The sequence below is a fragment of the Dryobates pubescens genome, chromosome 1 (genome assembly GCF_014839835.1).
Source record: "Dryobates pubescens isolate bDryPub1 chromosome 1, bDryPub1.pri, whole genome shotgun sequence".
In the NCBI taxonomy this organism is placed as follows: domain Eukaryota; kingdom Metazoa; phylum Chordata; class Aves; order Piciformes; family Picidae; genus Dryobates; species Dryobates pubescens.
In genome coordinates this window covers 52270965-52291653 of record NC_071612.1, presented here as the reverse complement: position 1 = coordinate 52291653, position 20689 = coordinate 52270965, and the positions used below count along the sequence as shown (strand labels likewise).

Genomic DNA, 20689 nt, shown 5'->3' with positions numbered 1-20689 from the left:
AAATTGAAATTCCATGGAACTTGACTGTTAGAAAGAGGAAGTAAAGGATTAAGGAGTGGCTGTGATTCCATAATAGTATGGTTTATGTAAAAAAAGGCTAGAATGCGAGAAACCATTTGTGCTGTGTTTATGAAAATTAACCTGGTTGCAGAATATACTCAAGAATATGAGATTTTCCAGGATAAGTGACATCCTTAGAAAGGGTTGTTAACTAAGTGCTTCTTGTCAGTATTCTAAAGAGCTGTAGTGCTAAAGGGAAAGCTGGGATATTACATACCTATTGCTGCAAACAGCTCTTTGCTCACGTTTCCAAGCGTCTTTGTTACAGCAGTCTTCCCAGAACCTCCTCCTCTTTGCTTTTCTTATGGACTATGTTATTTCCAACTCCTTCCAAACTTTATGGCTGTTCTTGGCAGTTTTGGATACTCAAATCCACACATCTTTGTCAAATCCAGCTATATAATGTCTGCAGATATGCATTTAAATATACAATTCCTCTGATCTCAAGGCTGTGGAAAGCAGTTCTAGCTTGCTGTGGTGGGCTCTGCACTTTTGAGTTGTTCCCCATGTTTCTTCTCTTACCAGTAAACGGGCATTTAAATGGCAGGTCTGTCCCGTTGTTAAAAATACTTGAGTAATGAAGGTTTGTTTTTTATTTTTTTATTTGGCCCTGTGTTAATAGTATTTTAACAATATAGTTTTTCATTTTGAAGTGCCTACAATAATGTGAGTGTTACATTTCTGCGAACTGCATATTTTTATCACCAGACACTAAGGGCACCTATGTCCTGTGCCAATTGGTGCCTTGAAGATGTGTGTGTGTGTGTGTGTGTGTGTGTGTGTGTGTGTTTGAGAACACAAGCACAGCTGGGATCCCTCAGTGGCCTTGTCTATCCTGTGCATAAGGAGCAATTTCAGAGTGAACTTCCCAAACTTCATCTGAAGCAAAACTAGCTGGTTCACTGTAAATCAACATGTGAGAGTGAGCATGCACACATAGGAAGAACAATTAATACTTAGGATGCATTGCCTTTTTTTAATCTTTGATTAATTATAGAGTGTTCAGACAGGCAATTTAGGTGTTCTTTTTAAGTACAGACTTAATATATGTAAGATAAGTAATGTCATTCAGAGTTGTTTGCTTACTACTACAGAGTATTCATATATAAAAGGAAAAGACTTCTCTGTAGATCATTTCATACCAATTTATTAGGGATGTCCTGATTAGCCTAATGGTTTTATTTCCTTTTCTCTTGTTTTCAGCACATGTAAAATCTCATGGTAAATATGTTCTTAAAGGCAAAAATGTCGTCTTTGTGTCATACTGTGTTTTTTTGCACGCTGCTACAATTTTAAGAGACAAGCTGTAATAATGATCTCAAATGCACTAAGGTAGCACACTCTGTAGAGCAGCATGTCCCACCCCCATCCTTCAAGCCAGCTTTCCTCTCCCAAGAGGCCAGCGCAGTGTGGGTGGAGACTGCTGCAGCGGCACATTTAAATCCCAGGCTGACGAGCCAGGGCAGATCTACAATGGCACCGGGGCAGCACACCATGCGGAGTGGCACGTACCCCCATCCTCTGAGCCAGCTTTCGTCTCCTGAGAAGCCAGCGCAGCGTGGGCAGAGACTGCTGCATTGGCAGGTGTTTTCACCAGAGGGAGGGAGGTGCTGCGTCACATGGGCTCGTTCCTGAATTGTTCTCCAGTTATGTCCCGTGGCCAGGGATAGGGATGGTGGTAACTCACTGCAAAATTGTTTTCAAAAGATCTGTGTCGTTCCAGACTGAGGTTGAACTTAAGCAGGCAGGTGTCCAGGCAACTGGCTGCAGAGAGTGCTGGAGCCTGGCACTTGGAATGGAGGGCAGTGGAGATAACACCTGCATTAGGTGTGAGAAGCTCAATTATCTGCTTAATCTAGTGGCTGAACTGAAGGAACAAGTTGCTAGATTTAGGACTGTAAGGGAATGTGAAAGGGAGTTGGATTTGAGGAACCAGGCTCTGCAGACTTCCTACAGAGGGAGATGACCCAAGAAGCAGCAGGGAATGGATTCAGGTCCTTGTTAGGAGAGGCAAGAGAAAACCCTCATGGCTCCCCTCACATTCCCAACTGCCCTTGCAAAACAAGTATGGGGCACTAGAAGTTGAGGGTGAGGTGAATGAGAAGACAGAAGACACCATCTGAGGTGTTGCCTAAAGCAGAACAGCCCACCCCCCACATCAAGACGTGTTCCCTTAAAAAAAAAGAGGAGTGTAATTGTTACTGGTGATTCCCTCCGGGGGGGGAACAGGGAGCCCCATATGTCAGCCAGATCCTTCCCACAGGGAAGTCTGCTGCCTAACTGGGACCCGGGCCAGAGATGTTACCAGAAGGCTGCTGAGTCTGGTAGAGTCCTCTGATTACTGTCCCTTGATAGTTATGCAGGTAGGGAGCAATGAGGTTGAAGCCAGAGGTCCTAAGGCAATCAGAAAAGACTTCAAGGCTCTGGGAAAAGTGGTTGACAGGTAATTTTTTCATCAATACCCGTAGCTGCAAGAAGGAGTACTGAAAGGAACAGGAAAGTAGGTGTAATTAACAAGTGGCTTAGAGGCTGGTGCCACCAACAGAATTTTGGGTTTTTTGATCTTGGGGCACCGAGTCCGCTAGCAACAGATGGAGCATATCTGTCCCAGAGGGGGAGAAAGATCCTAGCACATGAGAATAGCCTATCTCACAGAGGGAAAAAGATTTTAGGAAGGGAGTTGGCAGGACTCATTGACAGGGCTTTAAACTAGATTTGAAGGGGGAAGGGGCTGAAACCAGTTCCCCCAGACAGGAGTCTGAGGGTGGTAAGCTGGAGTCAGGGGTGAAACTGGCAGCCCAGCTGAAGTGCATGTACACTAACGCACACAGTATGGGTAACAAACAGGAGGAGTTGGAAGCCTTGTTACAGCAGGAAAGTTATGATATAGTTGCCATCACAGAAACGTGGGATCACTCACATGGCTGGAGCACTGTAATTGATGGCTAGGGGCTCTTTAGGAGAGATAGGCAAGGGAGAAGGGATGGAAGGGTGGCTCAGGGAGGCTCTAGATACTGTTTAATTTTGTTTGATAACCAGTAGTCTTAACCTAGATTGTAAAACAATGCATGAAAAATTTCAGTCCTAGAGCCCATAAAACAGCCAAATTATTTGGAAAGTATAGTCTGTGTAGCAGAACAAACTGTCAAACTATTTTAGGTAGTCATGAGGGCATGTTTTTTTTTAGGATATATTCGTTATCTTTAGCTTTTTGCCATCCAGGTTTTACGGATTATAACGCTGGAAGTTTAAATACAGTTCAGACCATTAAAATGGTGTTGCATTCAATTAAAATGGCTATAATTGCCTTAATTATGTAAATTAAGGGGGCTTGCCAATCTTATGGCACATTAAAAGCTTTAGAAGTGTGTCACTGTCATTCTATTGAGAATAAATAACCAAAGAGATGTGTATGATAAGTATCTGGATCAGCATTAGCTTCCTGTTTATGCAGTGTATGAATAATCTAGCAGGATACAGTTATATTTAAAAGTCATTCATGGGAGACAACTGCCAGAAAAAAATGCTGTCTTTATCTGGTAATTATTTTAAACTAGTTTATTTATATTTCCATGTGGTGCCAATTGTATAAACTACTGCCAAGTTATCTTGTGCTGTAATTATGTCACAATTTATTGGATAGTGAAGCTACTTGAGATCCTTAGGAAACTCGGGAATGGACTGATGATGGTTCAGTAGTGTTCAGAAGGAATGCTGAATCGGTGAGTTTCACTGAGTTGTCTTCAAGCAAGATAAAGACCCAGTGGTATTTAAAGAACAAGTGATACGGAGGTTTTTTTTTGTTACCAGTTGTCAATAACAGTAATTGAATAATTAGTAGTTTGGTCTCCTCTTTAGTTCACAACTTCAGCTGCTGGCTGTGCTGTTAGGTAGTATTAAGTAGTATCGCCTTTCTGAAGTGATTATTTTAATAGCTAGCAGAACATGGATATTTTCTTTAAAATATCAAAATCCTTTAAAAGACAGATTGAACAGTGTCTTCAGCAGCTGTTATGTTTCTGTAGATACTACATCAAAATTGACAAATACGCTAATTGCAGTTATTAGTGATATGATGTCACTTTCTGTGGGTTTTCTTTGCTCGTGCAAAAATATAAATGTTCGTTTTCTTGAGGCTGACCTCTGTCATGAAAATTAATTTCTACTTAAGCTAACTTTAAGCAAATATACCAATAACATATTGTCTGTTGAAATAATTTCACTTCATATCACCACATCCTTACTTGGGTACACAATTTCATATTTCTTCCAATAATTAAAATATAGTCAGTCCTTGTACTTTAAAGGACAAATTTCACTAAACCGCCTTGCTCTCTTGAGCATACAGACAGAAAATATTGATTTAATGTTCCACTTTTACTTTATTTGTGTAAATATTTGAACTCTTCTGCAGTTGAGAACCATTGTTCACATCATCTGATTATCCTACTAATTCCAAGCTGTCATCATTTCTGAAAGTTCTAAAAGATGATGCAGTGCCACAGAGAATATAATATGCCTTTTCTCCTGGGCATTCCTTACGTGCTTCTGAGTTTCTCTGTCAAAATAGATCTTCCTCTTGCATAAAAAACTCTAGCCTTATTGTTTATGCCTAATTGTCATTTTACAATTTTCTCCCAAGTTCTGCTAGCTTTGAGTCTTCATGTAGGTTACTATAGTTTTACCCAGAGTCTTGTGAAAAAAAGTTCAATAAATATGCATTAGTATCAGCATAATCTAAATCTCTTTTAGAGTATATACTTTTCTTGGTTTCTGAATTTTCTATCCCAGATGTAGGCTACTTGACACATCAGAAATCTTCTAAATAAAACATCAAAGTGTTCAAGGAAAAGGAAAAGGAAAAACCCAACTTCTCCCCTGAAGGCCCTGTGACCCATGAAATTAATTGTGGCATCTGTTTTAACTGTTCCTGCTGATACTGCAAAATAAGTGCTATAGCCACCTTGTGCCAGCATCAAGCAGTTGTTCAGTGTTTTCAGCTGTCTTGTTAGCATGGTGGCACGTTTATAATAGTCTGAATACTAAAGCAGTCAGCTTTGAAACATGATTACCCCTTAAAATTAACTGGCTTTGTAAAACAGGTTTAATAGTATTTTTTTAGGAGAAAAAAAATATTTACCATTGATGAGTGCAAGGCAAGTAAGAAGAAATAGTAGATTGATACATGCAGCCTCAAACGGTCACAATACTGCATTATAATTCTTGTTAGAACTGTTTACATTATTTATCCTATTTATAATAGAGGTCTATTATGATTATGAGAGCATGAAATGTTTAAGAAGAGTGTTGTAAATTGGCTTTAGGGAAAACAAAGTAATTAAGAGGATTTTGTTCTGTTTTGTCTTTTCATCAGGATTGTCTCCTTATCTGAATGTAGGTGTAGATGAAGCCAGTCTATAGCCTAATTTAAACTCTACATCCTCTAGGAATTTTTTGGGCTGTGTGTGTCTAGAGTTTTCTAAGGTCAGTTTTTGAAGTGGATCACTTTCTCTAGTATTTATGTATGTACAATTTAAAAGGATTAAAAGATACCTAAGAGGCCACTAATAACACACATTTAGTTACCTTCTTACTAAAGGTTTAACTTCACAAACAAGAGTATGAGAAAAGCATGTAGTTTAAATAAAGACAACAGAGTATTGCTGCAGCTGAGCAAAACAAAAGTATTTTGTGCTTTTCTCTTGAAATGAAGCAGGGACAACAGGCTTTGTTTTTATCACCTGTCAAATGAAATAATAGGAAAAAAGATAGTTACAAAATTAGGATCTTAGTTACTCTGTTGTGCCTCATTTGAATTTACCAAGAGAAAAAAACCCAACAAACAAACAAAAAACCAACACGGAGGTGGTGTAAGTATATCCAAGTCAGTTGGGATGTTTGGTATGATTTCAAGGTACTTCAGTCTTTCACATAAATATTTGTAACTAGGTGTGCTTCTGTGTGTAGGTGTATATATGATTCTATTCTGTGATTCCTCTTTTAGCAAAAACTTAGAGAAAGAAATACAGTCTGATCTCGTGATTTTAAGGAACAAATTGAGAAATGTGTAGCTTAGCATACAACATGAAATGTAATTGTGAAAATGTTATTTATAGCACAAAATACAATTATGATGAAAATTATTTTTCAATTTAAAATGGTGATGCAAATCCATGCCTTTCATAAATTTTCCATTTATATCTTAAGTCAGAGCTCCTAATTTTGGGTAATGTTTAAAAAAAAAAAAAAGAAAACAAACACCAAAAAAACCCACACCAACAAAAAACATTGTATTTGTATATACACACAAAATGTAGAAGTCCATAATGTTTTGTATATAAACATATATAGATGTACTATCCAGTATATTCATTGATGACCTGGCTGAGGGAACAGAGTGCACTGTCAGGAAATTTACTGGTGACACAACCTTGAGAGGAGTGGCTGACATACCTGAAGGTTATTCAGCAAGACCTAGACAAGCTGGAGAGTTGGGTTAAAATGCTCAGCATCTTACATTTCTTTTTAAAGAATGTTTAAGAATTTTATGTATTTTTAAATTTATTTTTTTTTTTGCTCCAGAGCAAACTTTACTCTGTAACAGCATGATAATTCTAAAAGGTATTTTGATACAGACATATATGCAGAGTGACAAATAGTTAAATTCATGGAAAACTTTGAGACCCAAGTGATTAAGTGGGACACCTCTATATCATGTTGCATACAAGAAAATACAAAAAACCATGTGGCACATTAGCTCTTGACACTCTAGAATGTGAGGGACTAAAAGAAGAAAGGATGAGAATAGCAATGAGATGGTGATTCTCCAAATATGTCATTGGCATGAGAGTGCAGTTTTGTGCCCACCAGGCAACTGCTTGGCTGCCTCCTGTGAAAATGAAAGGAGACAAGCTGCCTGGTTTTTTTTTTTGTCTAGATTCAGCCATATATTTATGTTCCTTCTGCTGAAAAGCTTACCTTTCTGGTTGGGGGGGGGGGGGGGTAAACAAGACACACACAACTTCTAGATACCTAATTTACCTAGTTTACCACCTGTCAGAGATATTTTGGAGAGTCTGTGTGAATCTATCCACTGTGGGCCATTATCACTGCCTGTATCCTAAGGAAATTTATTCTCATTGTTATTATTTATGAGTGACAGAGGAGCTGTTGGTTCTGCACAGTCAGATTTATTTTAAAAGATTTAAACATAAAGTATCAATAAATGTGAACTAATTAGATGTTTTCACTGGGGAGGGCTAGGAACACTCATAGAGTTTTATGTGCTGATGTGCTACTCTGTGGATATGTGGCAAAGGAGGTCTGCTGTGTTCTGTCTCTGTGCTTAAAAGCAAATCTAATCCACTTTATATTTGTATTCTAGGGGCTACAGGAGGAAATGTTTAAAAAAACACACTACAATACCCAAAGCTACCAATGTCTTAACATTATAGGAAAGAAGTGATATTTGCACAGATCTTAAAGCAAGCTACATCAAAAAAAATTCCACAGTGCTCACATTTTAGTTGTCAAATACTGCTTAAAGTAATTTCCTGCTGATCTAAAACTACAATTCAATAATGACTATATAGTATTATTTTAAATACAGTTATTCTCTATACTTAACAAGCTTTTTGATGAACTCACTGCATCCATTCCAACATAAACCAATAAAACCATAAAATAGTCTTCCAGAATTGACTTTAAATTCTAACAGAGGTACTCTGTATTCTGTGCAGTATGTCACTGTTTAAGGAAGACTTGAGAGTGTCATGGTTACTACTTTAGTGTGACCACTGAAATTCATATATCCCTGTGCTATATTTCTACATGTTGCTCTGTAGTAGTTTTGTTTTCAGAAATACAGAATACTTTTAATATCACAGCTCAGGCAGAAGAGAAACATTCATGAAATTGAAATTCAGTAGCATAAAATAGAGTGCTCTCTGAAAAATAACTAGAAAATTATGTTAAAAATCTTTCTTACTGCTCTTACTAGGATATCTTCAAAACCATTATAATTTGATTACTTCCTGAAAATAATTAAAAGCTGGTTTTATTTTTTTTTTTTACTTTTAAAGCCTTGGCTACTGATGCATTATTTTCACACTCTTTCTGACAAAGTGCTGATGTCAGTTACAATTTAAACTGTTCATGAATTTTACAAACAGTACAGAACAGTGATGTCATTATTAGAGATAATAGTTGGTCAGAAGTCTCAGAAGCAGCGGTGAAGAGGTTCACATTTGGCAGATTTTTTTCAGCTGTGGCTAATGATGCTGATAATCAGCACATCCAGTTCAAATATCTTATGATTAACAAGCAAAATTATAACTGAATAGATTACTGCTTGGCATCTCAAATTGACCACACTCTTTTTGCCTTGAAAGTTCCTTAATGATCCTATGGAAAAGCAGTGTACATTCTTACAGTACAGATTTCATCTACAATATAGTACACCTTACTGTATAGAATTTTTTTAATAATAATTTTCTAAGGCAAAAGTACTTTTTTTTTTCTTTGCTATAACTTACAAAATGTCATTTTGCATTGTGAAAAATGTCAACAAAATTGTTTAAACAACTACCAAGATGCCTCTTGATCAGTGTTAGCATTCCCTTCCTCTTCAGATGACCAAGTAGTTCATCTAGACAGCACCCAAATGATTAAATTCTGGCGGTACTGAAATCAGCAAGAATTTTACTACTGATTTCACTGAGATGACAATTTCTCTCAATGTCAGAAAATATGCAAGCATCTTCAGCTAATAGCATAAGAAGTTTGCTTAAAGATACTGTGGTCTTTCTTAGCAATATTAGCTTTGTTCTTCATACAAATGGTGCTGATTTTGCTTTCTATAAGCAGCAGCCTGCAACTTTAAAAGAACTGTTTCCTAAAATATGTCATGATACCAAGATTGATCCCTCATGGGACTTGATTTGTAAGACAGCACCTTGAACAAATTTCCCCAGCAATTGTAATTCAGTAGGGTCACTGTTGGTAATGCACTTATTTTTGTTTTATTATTTAAAAGATATGTAAGAGTAGGCACATTAGAAATTACCAAGGCTAAATAAATTCTTCTCTCTATGAATATTCATACACTTCTCATAAAAATTCCCTGATCTGCATCAGACATTCATAAATAGTCCGTTTGATGTTCACTGCATAGACTAGCAAAACCTAATAGCATTTTGCTAACATATTTCTTGTATGCATATGTAAACATTTCAGGTATTTGTACCCTAATCATATCTTCAAAATCATTATTTTCTTAATTTCTACTTCAACTTTTGATTACTGAATTTGTGTGGAAACACAGCCACAGATTGCATTTACTTAACTAGAGTTCTGATTTCATTGAGGTGGTGGTACAGTGTAGCAGAGTTTGGATCTCAGTGCATATGATTCCTGTACCTTGGGAGTGGGCCCTTCTGGTTTATTAATACTGAATTTTCTTCAGTAGTAGCAAAAGATCTTGTCTCCCTCTGATGGCCTCACTTTAGGAAAGACACAAATAATTAGCTAAATTGGAGTGATTCCACTCCCTCAGTCCTCACTGAGAGGTCTACGGGCAGCTGTGCTCTTTAATGCACCATTTAAAGTGCTTAAGAGCAACACTAGTGATTAGGCATTCAAGAATGACAGACTAGGGAGTGGTTAGAGCCAGTACTATGTGGTTAAAAGCAGCAGATCACAATCTAAATACAAAAAGAACTACTGCAATGCCAGCCTTAAGTGTGTCAGATTTCAGTGGGATCCAATGTGATATATTATTTCTTTAAGCTAGACATTTACAAAACAGTGTCTAGTAAATTTCTGTTAGTTGGTGATCAATCTAATGTTCAGTTCTGATGTCCTTCCTTTCAAGAAAAAAGGCACAAACTGGTAGGCAAACCACAATGTTAATTTTTCTCTCAGATTAGAAAGAAAGGTCCATCAGTCACTTCCAGATTCTGCACATAGAATTACCTGATGTGATAGACCTTTGAACAGCTCTGATTTCTGAAAATGTTTAGTTCAAAATGTCTGAATAATATGTTTCTGTTTAAGGGTTGTTAGGGTTTTTTTATAAAGAGCATTACTCAGTGGTCGTCTTGTCCTTGTTTCAAGAGGTTTCTGTCAGATGCAAAGAAGTTATTATGGGAACTTTGTCCTTGAAATGAAGAAAATGTCCTGACTGTGCCAGAGCACTGCAGCAGTACTTTCAGGAATCCGTGAAACCGAATTTGGAAAACTACCTCACCTTGGGGTATGCTTGACTGGAAAGCTTGCACCAGAAAAAACTGCTGGTTTATCCCAGTTTGATACTGTCCATATCTTCTGTTATGTGAAATACTGCATTCAGCTCTATGCTGTTTCCAAATTAATAACACCATTTTCGTTCTATTAATAGTTTAAAACAACAGAGCATGATGAGAAAAGGTAACCAACACTAAGGGTTATTAGCATTTAGGAGAGGAACCGATATATGTTGACTGTCGTCTAGAAAATAAATTGACAAATTTCACAATAGTTTTATGATACTTCTGACAAATTAAAGAGTTATTATCTTATATAACTGCCATGTTTTTAAAATCTTAACTGCTTTTCACATGTTTGAAGTTGAAGATAGTGTCTTAGGACATAAATTCTGTATGCTGTTCTCCTGCACTCCCATAGGTCTTTTTATTTAAATACAAAGTCTTTAAAACTGTTAGGACAGAAAAATATCAGATTTGTTTTATGGATATGAATTTCATTGAAATAATTTTAAATTTTATGAGACATTAATCATGATCAGGATGCCTGTGTGGAACATTATTTGGAAGCAGTAAGAATAAGCAGCTGCAATTCCCTGATATGGCATCTACAGCATTTATATTAATTATCTTGTAACATAGACTAACTGAAGTAGAAAATTCATTGTGTTTAGTTAAATAGTAAGGAAATCAGAATGCTTTTGTTTGCTAATTTCATGGTATCTTCCTTAAATCATTGGGCCTAACAGTAACAGATGGCTAATAAACTTCATGGGCTTATAAAAATAGAAATATACATTTGATGTTTCTCAGTTTGCATGCTTTCAAGAAACAACTTTTCTCATTATATTTATAGGACTGTAAAAGATAACTAAACCAACTGTCCTTTTCTTTAGTTACAAGTTTGAAGGGCTTTTTGTCCTTCTGTCAAATGTGTTGGGTTTTGTGACCACCTTTCCTTTTACCATATGTTATTCCTCCATATGTGACAGAGATCTGTGTCTGTATCGATACAGAGCTAGAAATGCTGCTGTGTATTTCAGGAACTGCAAGACTATTTGTATACCGTTTTAGTTCTGGTGTTCTTGGACATTTAGGGTTAGCCAATTTCAAACCAGCCCTTAGTCTAGAGCCAGGAATTTTCAGTTTGAGCAATCATTTCCTCAGGGCTAAATTCATAAACCTATGCAGAAGGACAACCTTACAGAGTACAGACACTGAGTAGGTGTGCTTATGTAATGTTTCACTTCAATAGATACTGTCTTTAAAGCAGCACTATTGGCAGTATTAGGCTTACCATATTTTCACGCTGGTTTCTCTGCAAAAGAAATGCATTTAAATGCACGTTCTGGATATGCCATTAATCAGATCATCTGAGACGTGCAAGATCTATCGTGCAGCCATATAGTAGTACATGAATGGTAGGTAATGCAATGAAAGGGCATTTGATTGCATAAGCATGAGCTCTGGACTGCTTTAAATAATCCTTCTCACAGCTGACTTGGAATTGGTGCTGTAACCGGATTTCTGGATATCTAGCAATCCTTGACAGATGGGTGAAGTCAAGTTACAGCATAAGAAAATGTTTTTGTACTTCACTGGGAAAATAGAGTCACAAGATAGTAGGGAGTTCCTTTTAAAGGTGGTAGTTTTTCATGTAGTGAGGAGCCTGCGTGTGAATGGCACAATGATCACAGGGCATGAGTGACTGCCCACTGGTTTCAGCAAGCATGTAATTAGACATTCTTTTAGCAAAGGGTATGGCTGAATGACTCCTGGAGTTCCCTTGCAAGAAATGATTCTGTTATTATATGCAGTGACTCTAATGCATTGTATAATGATCAAAACTCTTGCTTCAGCACACACTGATACGTTACCCATCTTATGTAGATTAATTCCTATTTTGTAGTAGGTGGTGGTTCTTGTGTATCCTGTTCTTCAAATTGTCTCCATCCTCTCTGTATATTGCCTCTTGGTTATGTTATTCTATACATGACTTAATAAATACAGATCTGCCTGATTCATGAGGTTGTATGTGCTGGGGCTGATCTTCTGCTGTTTGTGGTTGCAGGGCTGTGTGTCTTCAAACGTATGACAGAGTTGTGTGGCAAACACAACCGCATGATGCAATGGTGGAGTATCACATCATGTCTTGGAAGTGTAGCTTGTGGCAGGGTGAGGTACTTAACATCTCATTCAAAAACACAGCCTTAATCTTTCTCCTACAACTTACTCCCAGTGGCCGCATCACCAGTAAATCACGGTTTTCAGGCTAACTGGCCATTGATGGATTAGGGAATAGAAGTGTCATGTTATGCTGTATAAACACTTCAGGAATATTCAAGCTGTGAGGCACAAAAGACGACAGATCAATGAGTGAATTATATGCTTAAATTACTGTTAAATTGTGCTCATAATTTCTGTAGGTTTACATAGCTTCCTTCACAATTGTCAGGCTTTCTGCTCTTAGAATTGAATATTGACGTGAGGTCTGCTGATGACAAAGTAGGTGAAAGTATCTCTTCCTGAAGTAAACAGGCATGGGTTCTGTCTACAACCTTGTGATCCCATACATAATTGTGAATGATGCTGCATAGTGTGTTTGTTGCTGCTTTTTTCTTTCTATTTCACTTTTTGACCCTTATCAGAAGCTACTCTTTAGTACAACAGCATTTCAGTATGCTTATTATGTCAATATGGTAATGATTTATACTTTTAAAACTACAGATAATTTTTTGTTTGTGTCTCTGTATACACTGTTAAAATAACTTGCTGATATGTCAGAAAGCACAGACTGGTTTAAATGTATATTAGGAATTTATTCCATTATGCTAGTGCCAAAATACGTTCTCTCTTTATAGCTTTTAGTAGCACTATTTTTACTTCTTCATCAATTAGCTTGAGTTGAAAGGCACTGAAAGAACACATACTGATTAGCATTTTCAATATTCCAATCACTAAATTATATTCAAATGCCAACACAAATTGTAACATTTACTGTATGTGAAAACAAATTGAACAATTGGTTCCACCTAACATTTAAATAATACTTGTTGTAAAGCCATATCTAGATTAGGTACCTCTAATTTTTCAGATCCCTTCATTTTTTGCATAGCCATATATGTTGTTTTTTAAAGAGTTTTTATTACTTAAAAAGCCAGTAACCTTTGAGATAGTGGCTTCATTTTGCCCTATACTAATTCTCTTAGTGGCTCCTAGAATTGATTGTAATAGCAGGAATGCTTTGCATTGGCATTATACAAAACCAGAAATACTTCTTGGCAGGCTCCTGAGTGGATTCATGTGATTTAATATGCATTTTTTGATTACTGCCTAACCTTCTGCAACCTTTACTGTCTGTCTTTCGCCATTAAAGATTCATCTCCCAGTCTATCAGGTGAAATAATAGCGTAAATTATCTCATCTTGACCTATTTTAAATCAGTACAGACCAATGCATACAATAATTTTAGCAGAATGTATCTTTAGAAGCTGATCACTGGAATGAAAAGTCCCTGAATGTATTCTAGAGTGCATCAATCTATTAATTAGTGTAATTTTTCATCATATAATCTTGAGCAAGCACATTTCAGTGGTAAATAGCATTGTAGAGAATGGAGTGTTAGGCTGAGCCTCTGTTTTACAGAGTACAAGGTTTGCTTACAGAAATCTGTGAGCATTAAGGTGGAATGCCGAGACAGGTCCTGTACTGAGACAGGGTACAGGTAAGAAACAAAGCCAAATGTAAACATGTTCAATAAATATACCTGTTGGGTTTTTTTCTGTGACTTATAGATTTTACTGAAGCATTAAGTCAATTATGTTGTACAGCCCATGTCCTCTGACAAAAAATTGTTCGGAACTGTGATAATGTCTGAATATTGTTCTCTGCTTCTTGCAGCATTCTGAAAGCTTGTTCATAGTCTTTTACATATGTTCTGCGTGCGTTTGAGTGTTCTTGGAAAGTTGAACAAAATTTATTGATAGGTTGCTGTGTGGGTGGAATTAAATTGTTTATTTTACTATTTTAAGGGTTATTTTGCTACTTCAAAACAGAAACAAAAGTCTGAAGTGCTTTAATTGCTTTTATTGAAAGTTTGTTTTCATTGAAGTTGTTTGACATTCAGAATCATGTCTTTACTATTTAGGAGGTGTTAGAATTTTATAATTAAAACTTAGCTGCTAAAAATCTTCAGTTTGTCTCTGTGTGGAACATTAAATGGGATTCTTTCTCTAGTCTGAGGCCATCAGTTTACGCAGAATGTACAAATGCTGCCTTAGTTTTTTTGGCCATAGAATGGAAATGTGACTTCATCATGAAACAAAAAGGAGGGGGAAATTCCATAGTAATATATTGTTTTATTAAAAAGTAAATTGGAATCTGGGTATTAATTTGATATAAGATGCTCAAAGAGCTGTTAAGATATAAAGCTAATATCTAAGCACTACTATTTTTTTTCTTTGAATGCCCTTACAAAGTCTGTTATTTTTCCACCAATGTTAATCATGTATGTTCATGGGCACCAACATATGTGGCAAAAATCAGTGCACTTTCTAGCATTACTTCTATATATGCAAATTGTTGTGTTGGTTGGGTTGGGTTTGGTTTGTTTGTTTTTCCTGGACTGAATGTGTGAGCAATTAGTCTAAACTCTAACTTTGTCTGGACAGAACTACCTCTTGTTATACCTCTTGTTATAAAAAATTTGCCTGTCTATAGTGACTTAGGTACAATGAGGTCATTGCTGGCTATCCTCTAGATACATGTTTTGGCTTTTTTCATAAATGAATTTACTAACTAAAACACCATGAAAAAAAAAAAAGATGAAAAAAACTGTTAATTTCTCTAACTTTTGAACAACTCTGATTCCTTTATGCTTTCTGTATTGGTGAAAGAAGGAAGATACTGGGGTGGCAGGTTGCAGTGGGAGCCAGATTCTAGCCTGACTATCCCATTCCACAGTTTCTCTACAGACATCACTGCTATTCTAGTGAAAGAACTAAGTCAGTGAACCAGAAGTAGTGCCAGTAACAGCTAATTTCTTGAAATAATGATCTGTGTGAACCTGAACCATGAATGGGAACAAGAACAGAAAGCTACTACTTCTAGTCACATACTTGAATGTTAGAATGGCTGTGTGTTATCCAGACACGGGCCCCTACCTTTTCTAGGGCAGGAAGCATGGGAAATTGAGAGAATAAGCAAAAAGCACAGAACTTTTTTTTAGGAAGGGCGAGGAAATGAAAGAGTAGTTTATCCAAAGGTCTAAATGCAGTGAATACTCCCCACATCTCATTTAACCTTGCTTAAGATTAAAGCCAATAGGCCCATCACCACCTCCTAAAAGTTTTTGTGCTATTTTCCAGAACTACTTCTCCTCTATCACCACCTTTTTTTCCCCTTTTATCACCATATTTATTATTCAGTAGTCTACTGGAAGTTTGCACTACATGTCTTAAGTTCTTAAGGCAAAGTTTCCGCCTAAGCTATATCTGAGTAGGAGAAAGTGCATGTGGTTCTTTTCTGTCAAACTTTGGCACATGTGTCTATGTTGAGATTGGACTAAATTGGGAGTTTACTACCTGTTCTGTCTTTGAGCATTATGAAAATATTCAGTCTTTTCCTTTGAGAAAATCTCTCTGTCAAGCTTTGGTTCTCTGTCTTCCCTGATGGGGTAATGAGTGTGTAGCTTTCCTGCAACTGTCTGGCTTAAGTAGTCCCAAGCACCTCATAATGTAGGAAATGGGAGGTTTAGGACCAAAGGTGCTCAAACGCTAATCTCTAACTGTAGACACAGCTATACTAATTAAGGATCTGTTTGCCCCTGCTAATACCAATACCCTATGTTCTTACATACTTAATGTAAATCTGCTTTCTCCTTTGTTAATCTCCAGTGTAAACCATGTCCTAATAAGCTCTTCTAAAAATTATTTTATTTCTCATGTCAAGATAGTCCTGGCTTTTTTTCCCCTAGCAATCGTAATATAAAAAATGAACTATTTTCATCTGGTTGTTTTATGTTTCTGAAAAGTTTCAAACAATATTATGTGACAGTATTTAGAGAGGACCATATGCAAGACTAACTATGTAAGTGAATGAATACTGACACCAGATGATGAGGAATTAACCTTAATTAGTTCCAGCCAAAAACACTTAACAGGAGCCATAAAATAAAAAACACATTCATATGGGGATTTTAATTATTATTCTGATATTTTACTATTAAGATGGATATATATTGAAAATAATTATGGAAAATGGTAAGTATACTGAAATCTGAAGCTTAAATTTCTTAATGGAACTTTCCAAAGCAGAGGGGGCGGGGAGGGTTGGGTTAGGAGCATGACAACCAGGGAGGGGAAAAAAAAAGTCTTTATTTTTACTTTCCAGCAGTCAAATTAGGTGATTAGTTGTTATTTAACCAACTGAAAATTATAGCATATTTTAAGCATACTGTGGAAATGAAATAATTGATGGAAAGTTTCATGGCAAGAATTTCTAATTTGCTCACTGCTTCTACCATTTAAATCTTTTTTCTACGATGCTTCTTTGATAAAGAAAACCTGTGATAGTCAAATATTGAAATACAAGACAAACTCATGTTTTAAATCCTTGGTGAGAACACAGTTTGTCCATGTAAATTATTGTCTGGATTATTGTAGTTCTTGTGCACTTCTAGTGTGTCAGATATAAAAGCCATCTACTTTTACTTGACATATTACAAATGTCATGAACCAAAAATGCACTGTTTATTCAAGTGAATAATACAGTAAATGTAGTTACTCCACGGTGGAGGAAGGGGTTTTAGATGCATTGCCACAGTTAACCTGCCATATATAAGAGCTGACTCCATAACCTGAGCAGCTAAGGAATGCAAAACAGGCAAATGACAGTTTTAATTTGTTTTGCATTGCTTTGATTTTGAAGTGGGAACTATTCCCATTATAAAGTCATCCAAATCAATAAATTAATTTAAAATTATTACAATATTATTACTCTTAGTTTTGACAGAAAAAAAAACCAACATAATTTAAATTGCCAGGTGAAGTTTGGGAAAATGATTGTAAGAAGTTCAATTTGGATGAAAGTCCCAGACCTGAGGTCAGATATGAAATGTCTCGTGCCCAAGCTATGCCATATGTACCTTCCATTTTGAAAGGAATGCAATACACAGGAGCACAGAAAATGTCATTTTAAGTGCTGTTGGGCATGGTGGTGGCTAGTAGTAGATGCTGAAACAGCATAATCTGGTTTATTCTTATACACATTAGCCAAAGAGACATTATCTTTTTTCCTTAGTACTGTAACACTTTCATGATTTTAGGATTATTATTAGGTGCTGCGCTGCTCTTGACGTACAGGTGCTGTGTTTTGCTGTTTCTGGTCCAAGAAGCCATCCTTTCCATCGCCAAGTGACTGTATGGTGCCCTGTTTGCAGTTGGGTGCTCATGAATATTGGCTTGTAAAACTACATTTAATCAAATAAGACTTCAGGACATTCTTGAATTACTTCCTCTGTCAATTCTATTTCCTCTTCTCATGCTTCAGCATAGGCAAGCAAATTGGGTGTTCCTGCATTATCTGCCTAAACCACATCATCTGACCTGTTCTGGTGATTTTGTTACTATTGGCTTAGTGAATATAGAAATGAAAGTCCAAAACACTGTTGTAGGTGTCTCTGACATACAGCCTCATCTATAGTGTGATACGAAAGTATCCCCAACCCATTACAATCTGTGCTAGAGCTTGTTTATAGTGGCTTGCAGTAGCTTGCAAAGGATGTTTTTAATTTATATATATATATATATATAGTTTTCTACATCAGAGTGTAATTCCTGAGGACTTTTACTGGGTTTTGAAGGCATAACTAAGTAATGAAATTAATGTTTCTGAATTTAAAGAAAGTTATGAACTATATATGTGGTTTTATGTATTTTACTTTTTTTTAGCATGGTTTGAAAGATACTATTTAGCACCCCAGAGAAAAACATTAAAAAGCTCTACATTTTGTTTTTCAGTGTGCAGTGACTTGGAATTCAGGGAGGTTGCAAACAGGTTGAGAGACTGGTTTAAGGCACTTCATGAAAGTGGAATTCAGAACAAGAAGACTAGGATTGTTCAAAGGCCTGAAAGAACCAGTAAGAGATTTCCATTTGTCTTACTTGATGTTCTTTTTGATGCTTTTCTGTACTTTTAAATTTCTGTTGCTAAAACTTACCTTGTTCTCATGTGCTTCAAATAAGCCTGTGTACAAAAACTTAACTGTGTGCTTTTCTGAAGTTAATTTCTTATTTGTGCCTTAGTATTGGTATAACATATCGACTTGGAACTTTCAGTGTTATCTGACTGAAGTCTTGCATATAGGAATTTGTGATAGCTACTCTTCACGATTCTTTCATTTATGCATGCTGTCAAATTGATTATTTGATACAGCTTGATAATGAGCTTCTGTATAAGCAGACAAAATGGAAGAAACAAGTAGGGATTTTGAGCAATTTTTCCACAAAGAAAAGTGAGTTCCTGAATGGGTAGCCCTAAGAAATAATGTAGAGGTGCTGTAATTATCTGACCCCCGTTTGCTAGTTGATACCACTATTGGTACTGGTACAGAAAAACATATTTAAAAGAAACTTTAAATAAAAAAGGAACTTCCAAGGTTATACATCAAATTGGTAAAGACTTGGGAGTGCTAATGAAGTGGGAGCAGTAGGGGGCGAAATTTGTTAGTTTAAAGTGTAATTATCAAAGGACTTATTTAAAATATCAATTGAAGTGTACAATAATAGTTTCCAGAGTGATATCCCACTGTGAAGGAGAGTCAAATTAGATTTCATAAGCCATAAAGCTACTAATTCCTCCAGAGTATGTTTCACAGAACTTGGCCACCACTGACTGCTTACCTTAGTTCCTTCATTATTTTTAAGTATCTGGGACTTATTTTAGCCTGCCTCTGTACTCAGCACTGGTAAGGCCACACCTTGAGTACTGTGTTCAGTGTTGGGGTCCTCACTACGAGACAGACGTTGATGTGCTGGCTGAAAGCTGGTGAAGGGTCTGGAGAACATGTCTTACGAGGATCGTATGTAAGGCTTTGGCATGTTTATTTTCTTTTTACTAAACCAAAACAGATAAAACTGTAGAAAATGGTTACATGTGAGACAGTCAGTTTGTCCTATTTATTTTATTTTTGTCCTATTTTGTTCTTTTCTTTTTCTCTTCAAAAAGAGTTTCTTGGCAAAACCCACAGTGTTTCACAAAAACGTTTGAACACTAACTGTTTAGAGTCTTGTGTTTTAGTACTGTGGTCAGTTGCTCAAATTACATATGGCCTTCATTGCGGAGAAAAACTTCGCTTTCACATATAAAAGATCCTACTTATGCAGTATTTACTCAGTTATATAAATTGCCAATATTTATTTGATGAAATTACTTTAGCATGCTACTGCAAAAAGGCAGTCAATCCATAAATATACAATCTGGTTTAGTTTTCTTTCATTTGATGCAAAAAAACTGTTTAAGAACTGGTTTCATCAATGCACCTGTATTTGTCTGGTCTGTGCATTTCTGAAATACAAAATTTGCTTTGAAGCAACAAAAAACCAGAGCATCTTATGAGAAATTAACATCTGTATTTTAGAATAAAATATTAGGTCACTGTCTAAACACACAAAGAAGCAAAAGTAGTGATAACCATTCAACATGACTATTGACCCTTTCTAATACCATTAAGAAATCTTTTAAATTGTTCTTCAAGAGGTAAGTAACTGATGAAATCCCTCCAAGTTGGTCATCAAAGTCATAGTAATCAGATCCAAGTCTTCATGTCCAACACATCAGGTGCACTAATTTTGAATTATACCAAGGAGTTCAGTACCTATTTTGGGGGTGTTTGGGAGGAATATCTAGAAATTAATCTTGCCAAGAACTTCTTAATCCTGTATGACAACTTTATACTTAGAGCATGAAACTTAATCTGTACAGAACATCTACAACAAAAAGCCACCTAAATGCGACTTCCCCTTTCAGAGTCCTAATTATTCTAGCAGGTTTCTGGAGTTGTTCATTGTGGTTGGGGAGTTAAAAATCTCTTCTGGCACCCTTTCCCTCAGGCTGTCTTTTATGCATGTCATAGGGTCCCTTCCTCAGTAAAAAAAACAGTCTGAATTTAAAAAACAATTTGTGACAGCCTTTCTGGTTGTCTGTTTGCATTTGGGATTTTTTATATTTCAGTCTTGCTGGTGGTACTTGGGCCAGCATTTATTAAAAGGCTTGGACACAGTCCTTCTGACCAGGGTGGATGTGGTGCAAGTTTATAGTGCTTTGCTCATGCTTTTCATAGATGCTTCAGCTAAATACTCAGTAGTAAGTATTTACTTCAGTAAATACTA

General features: G+C 36.4%; 1 protein-coding gene across 1 annotated transcript in view; it reads left to right on the top strand.

The window, feature by feature from the left end:
* The window catches only part of SPOCK3 (SPARC (osteonectin), cwcv and kazal like domains proteoglycan 3), a 131139-nt gene that overhangs the window by 94640 nt on the left and 15810 nt on the right, over positions 1-20689 (top strand). Inside the window, exon 7 of the mRNA XM_054165908.1 lies at positions 18320-18439. Within this exon, the coding sequence (XP_054021883.1) occupies positions 18320-18439 (120 nt within the window). The remainder of the gene's footprint in view (positions 1-18319; positions 18440-20689) is intronic.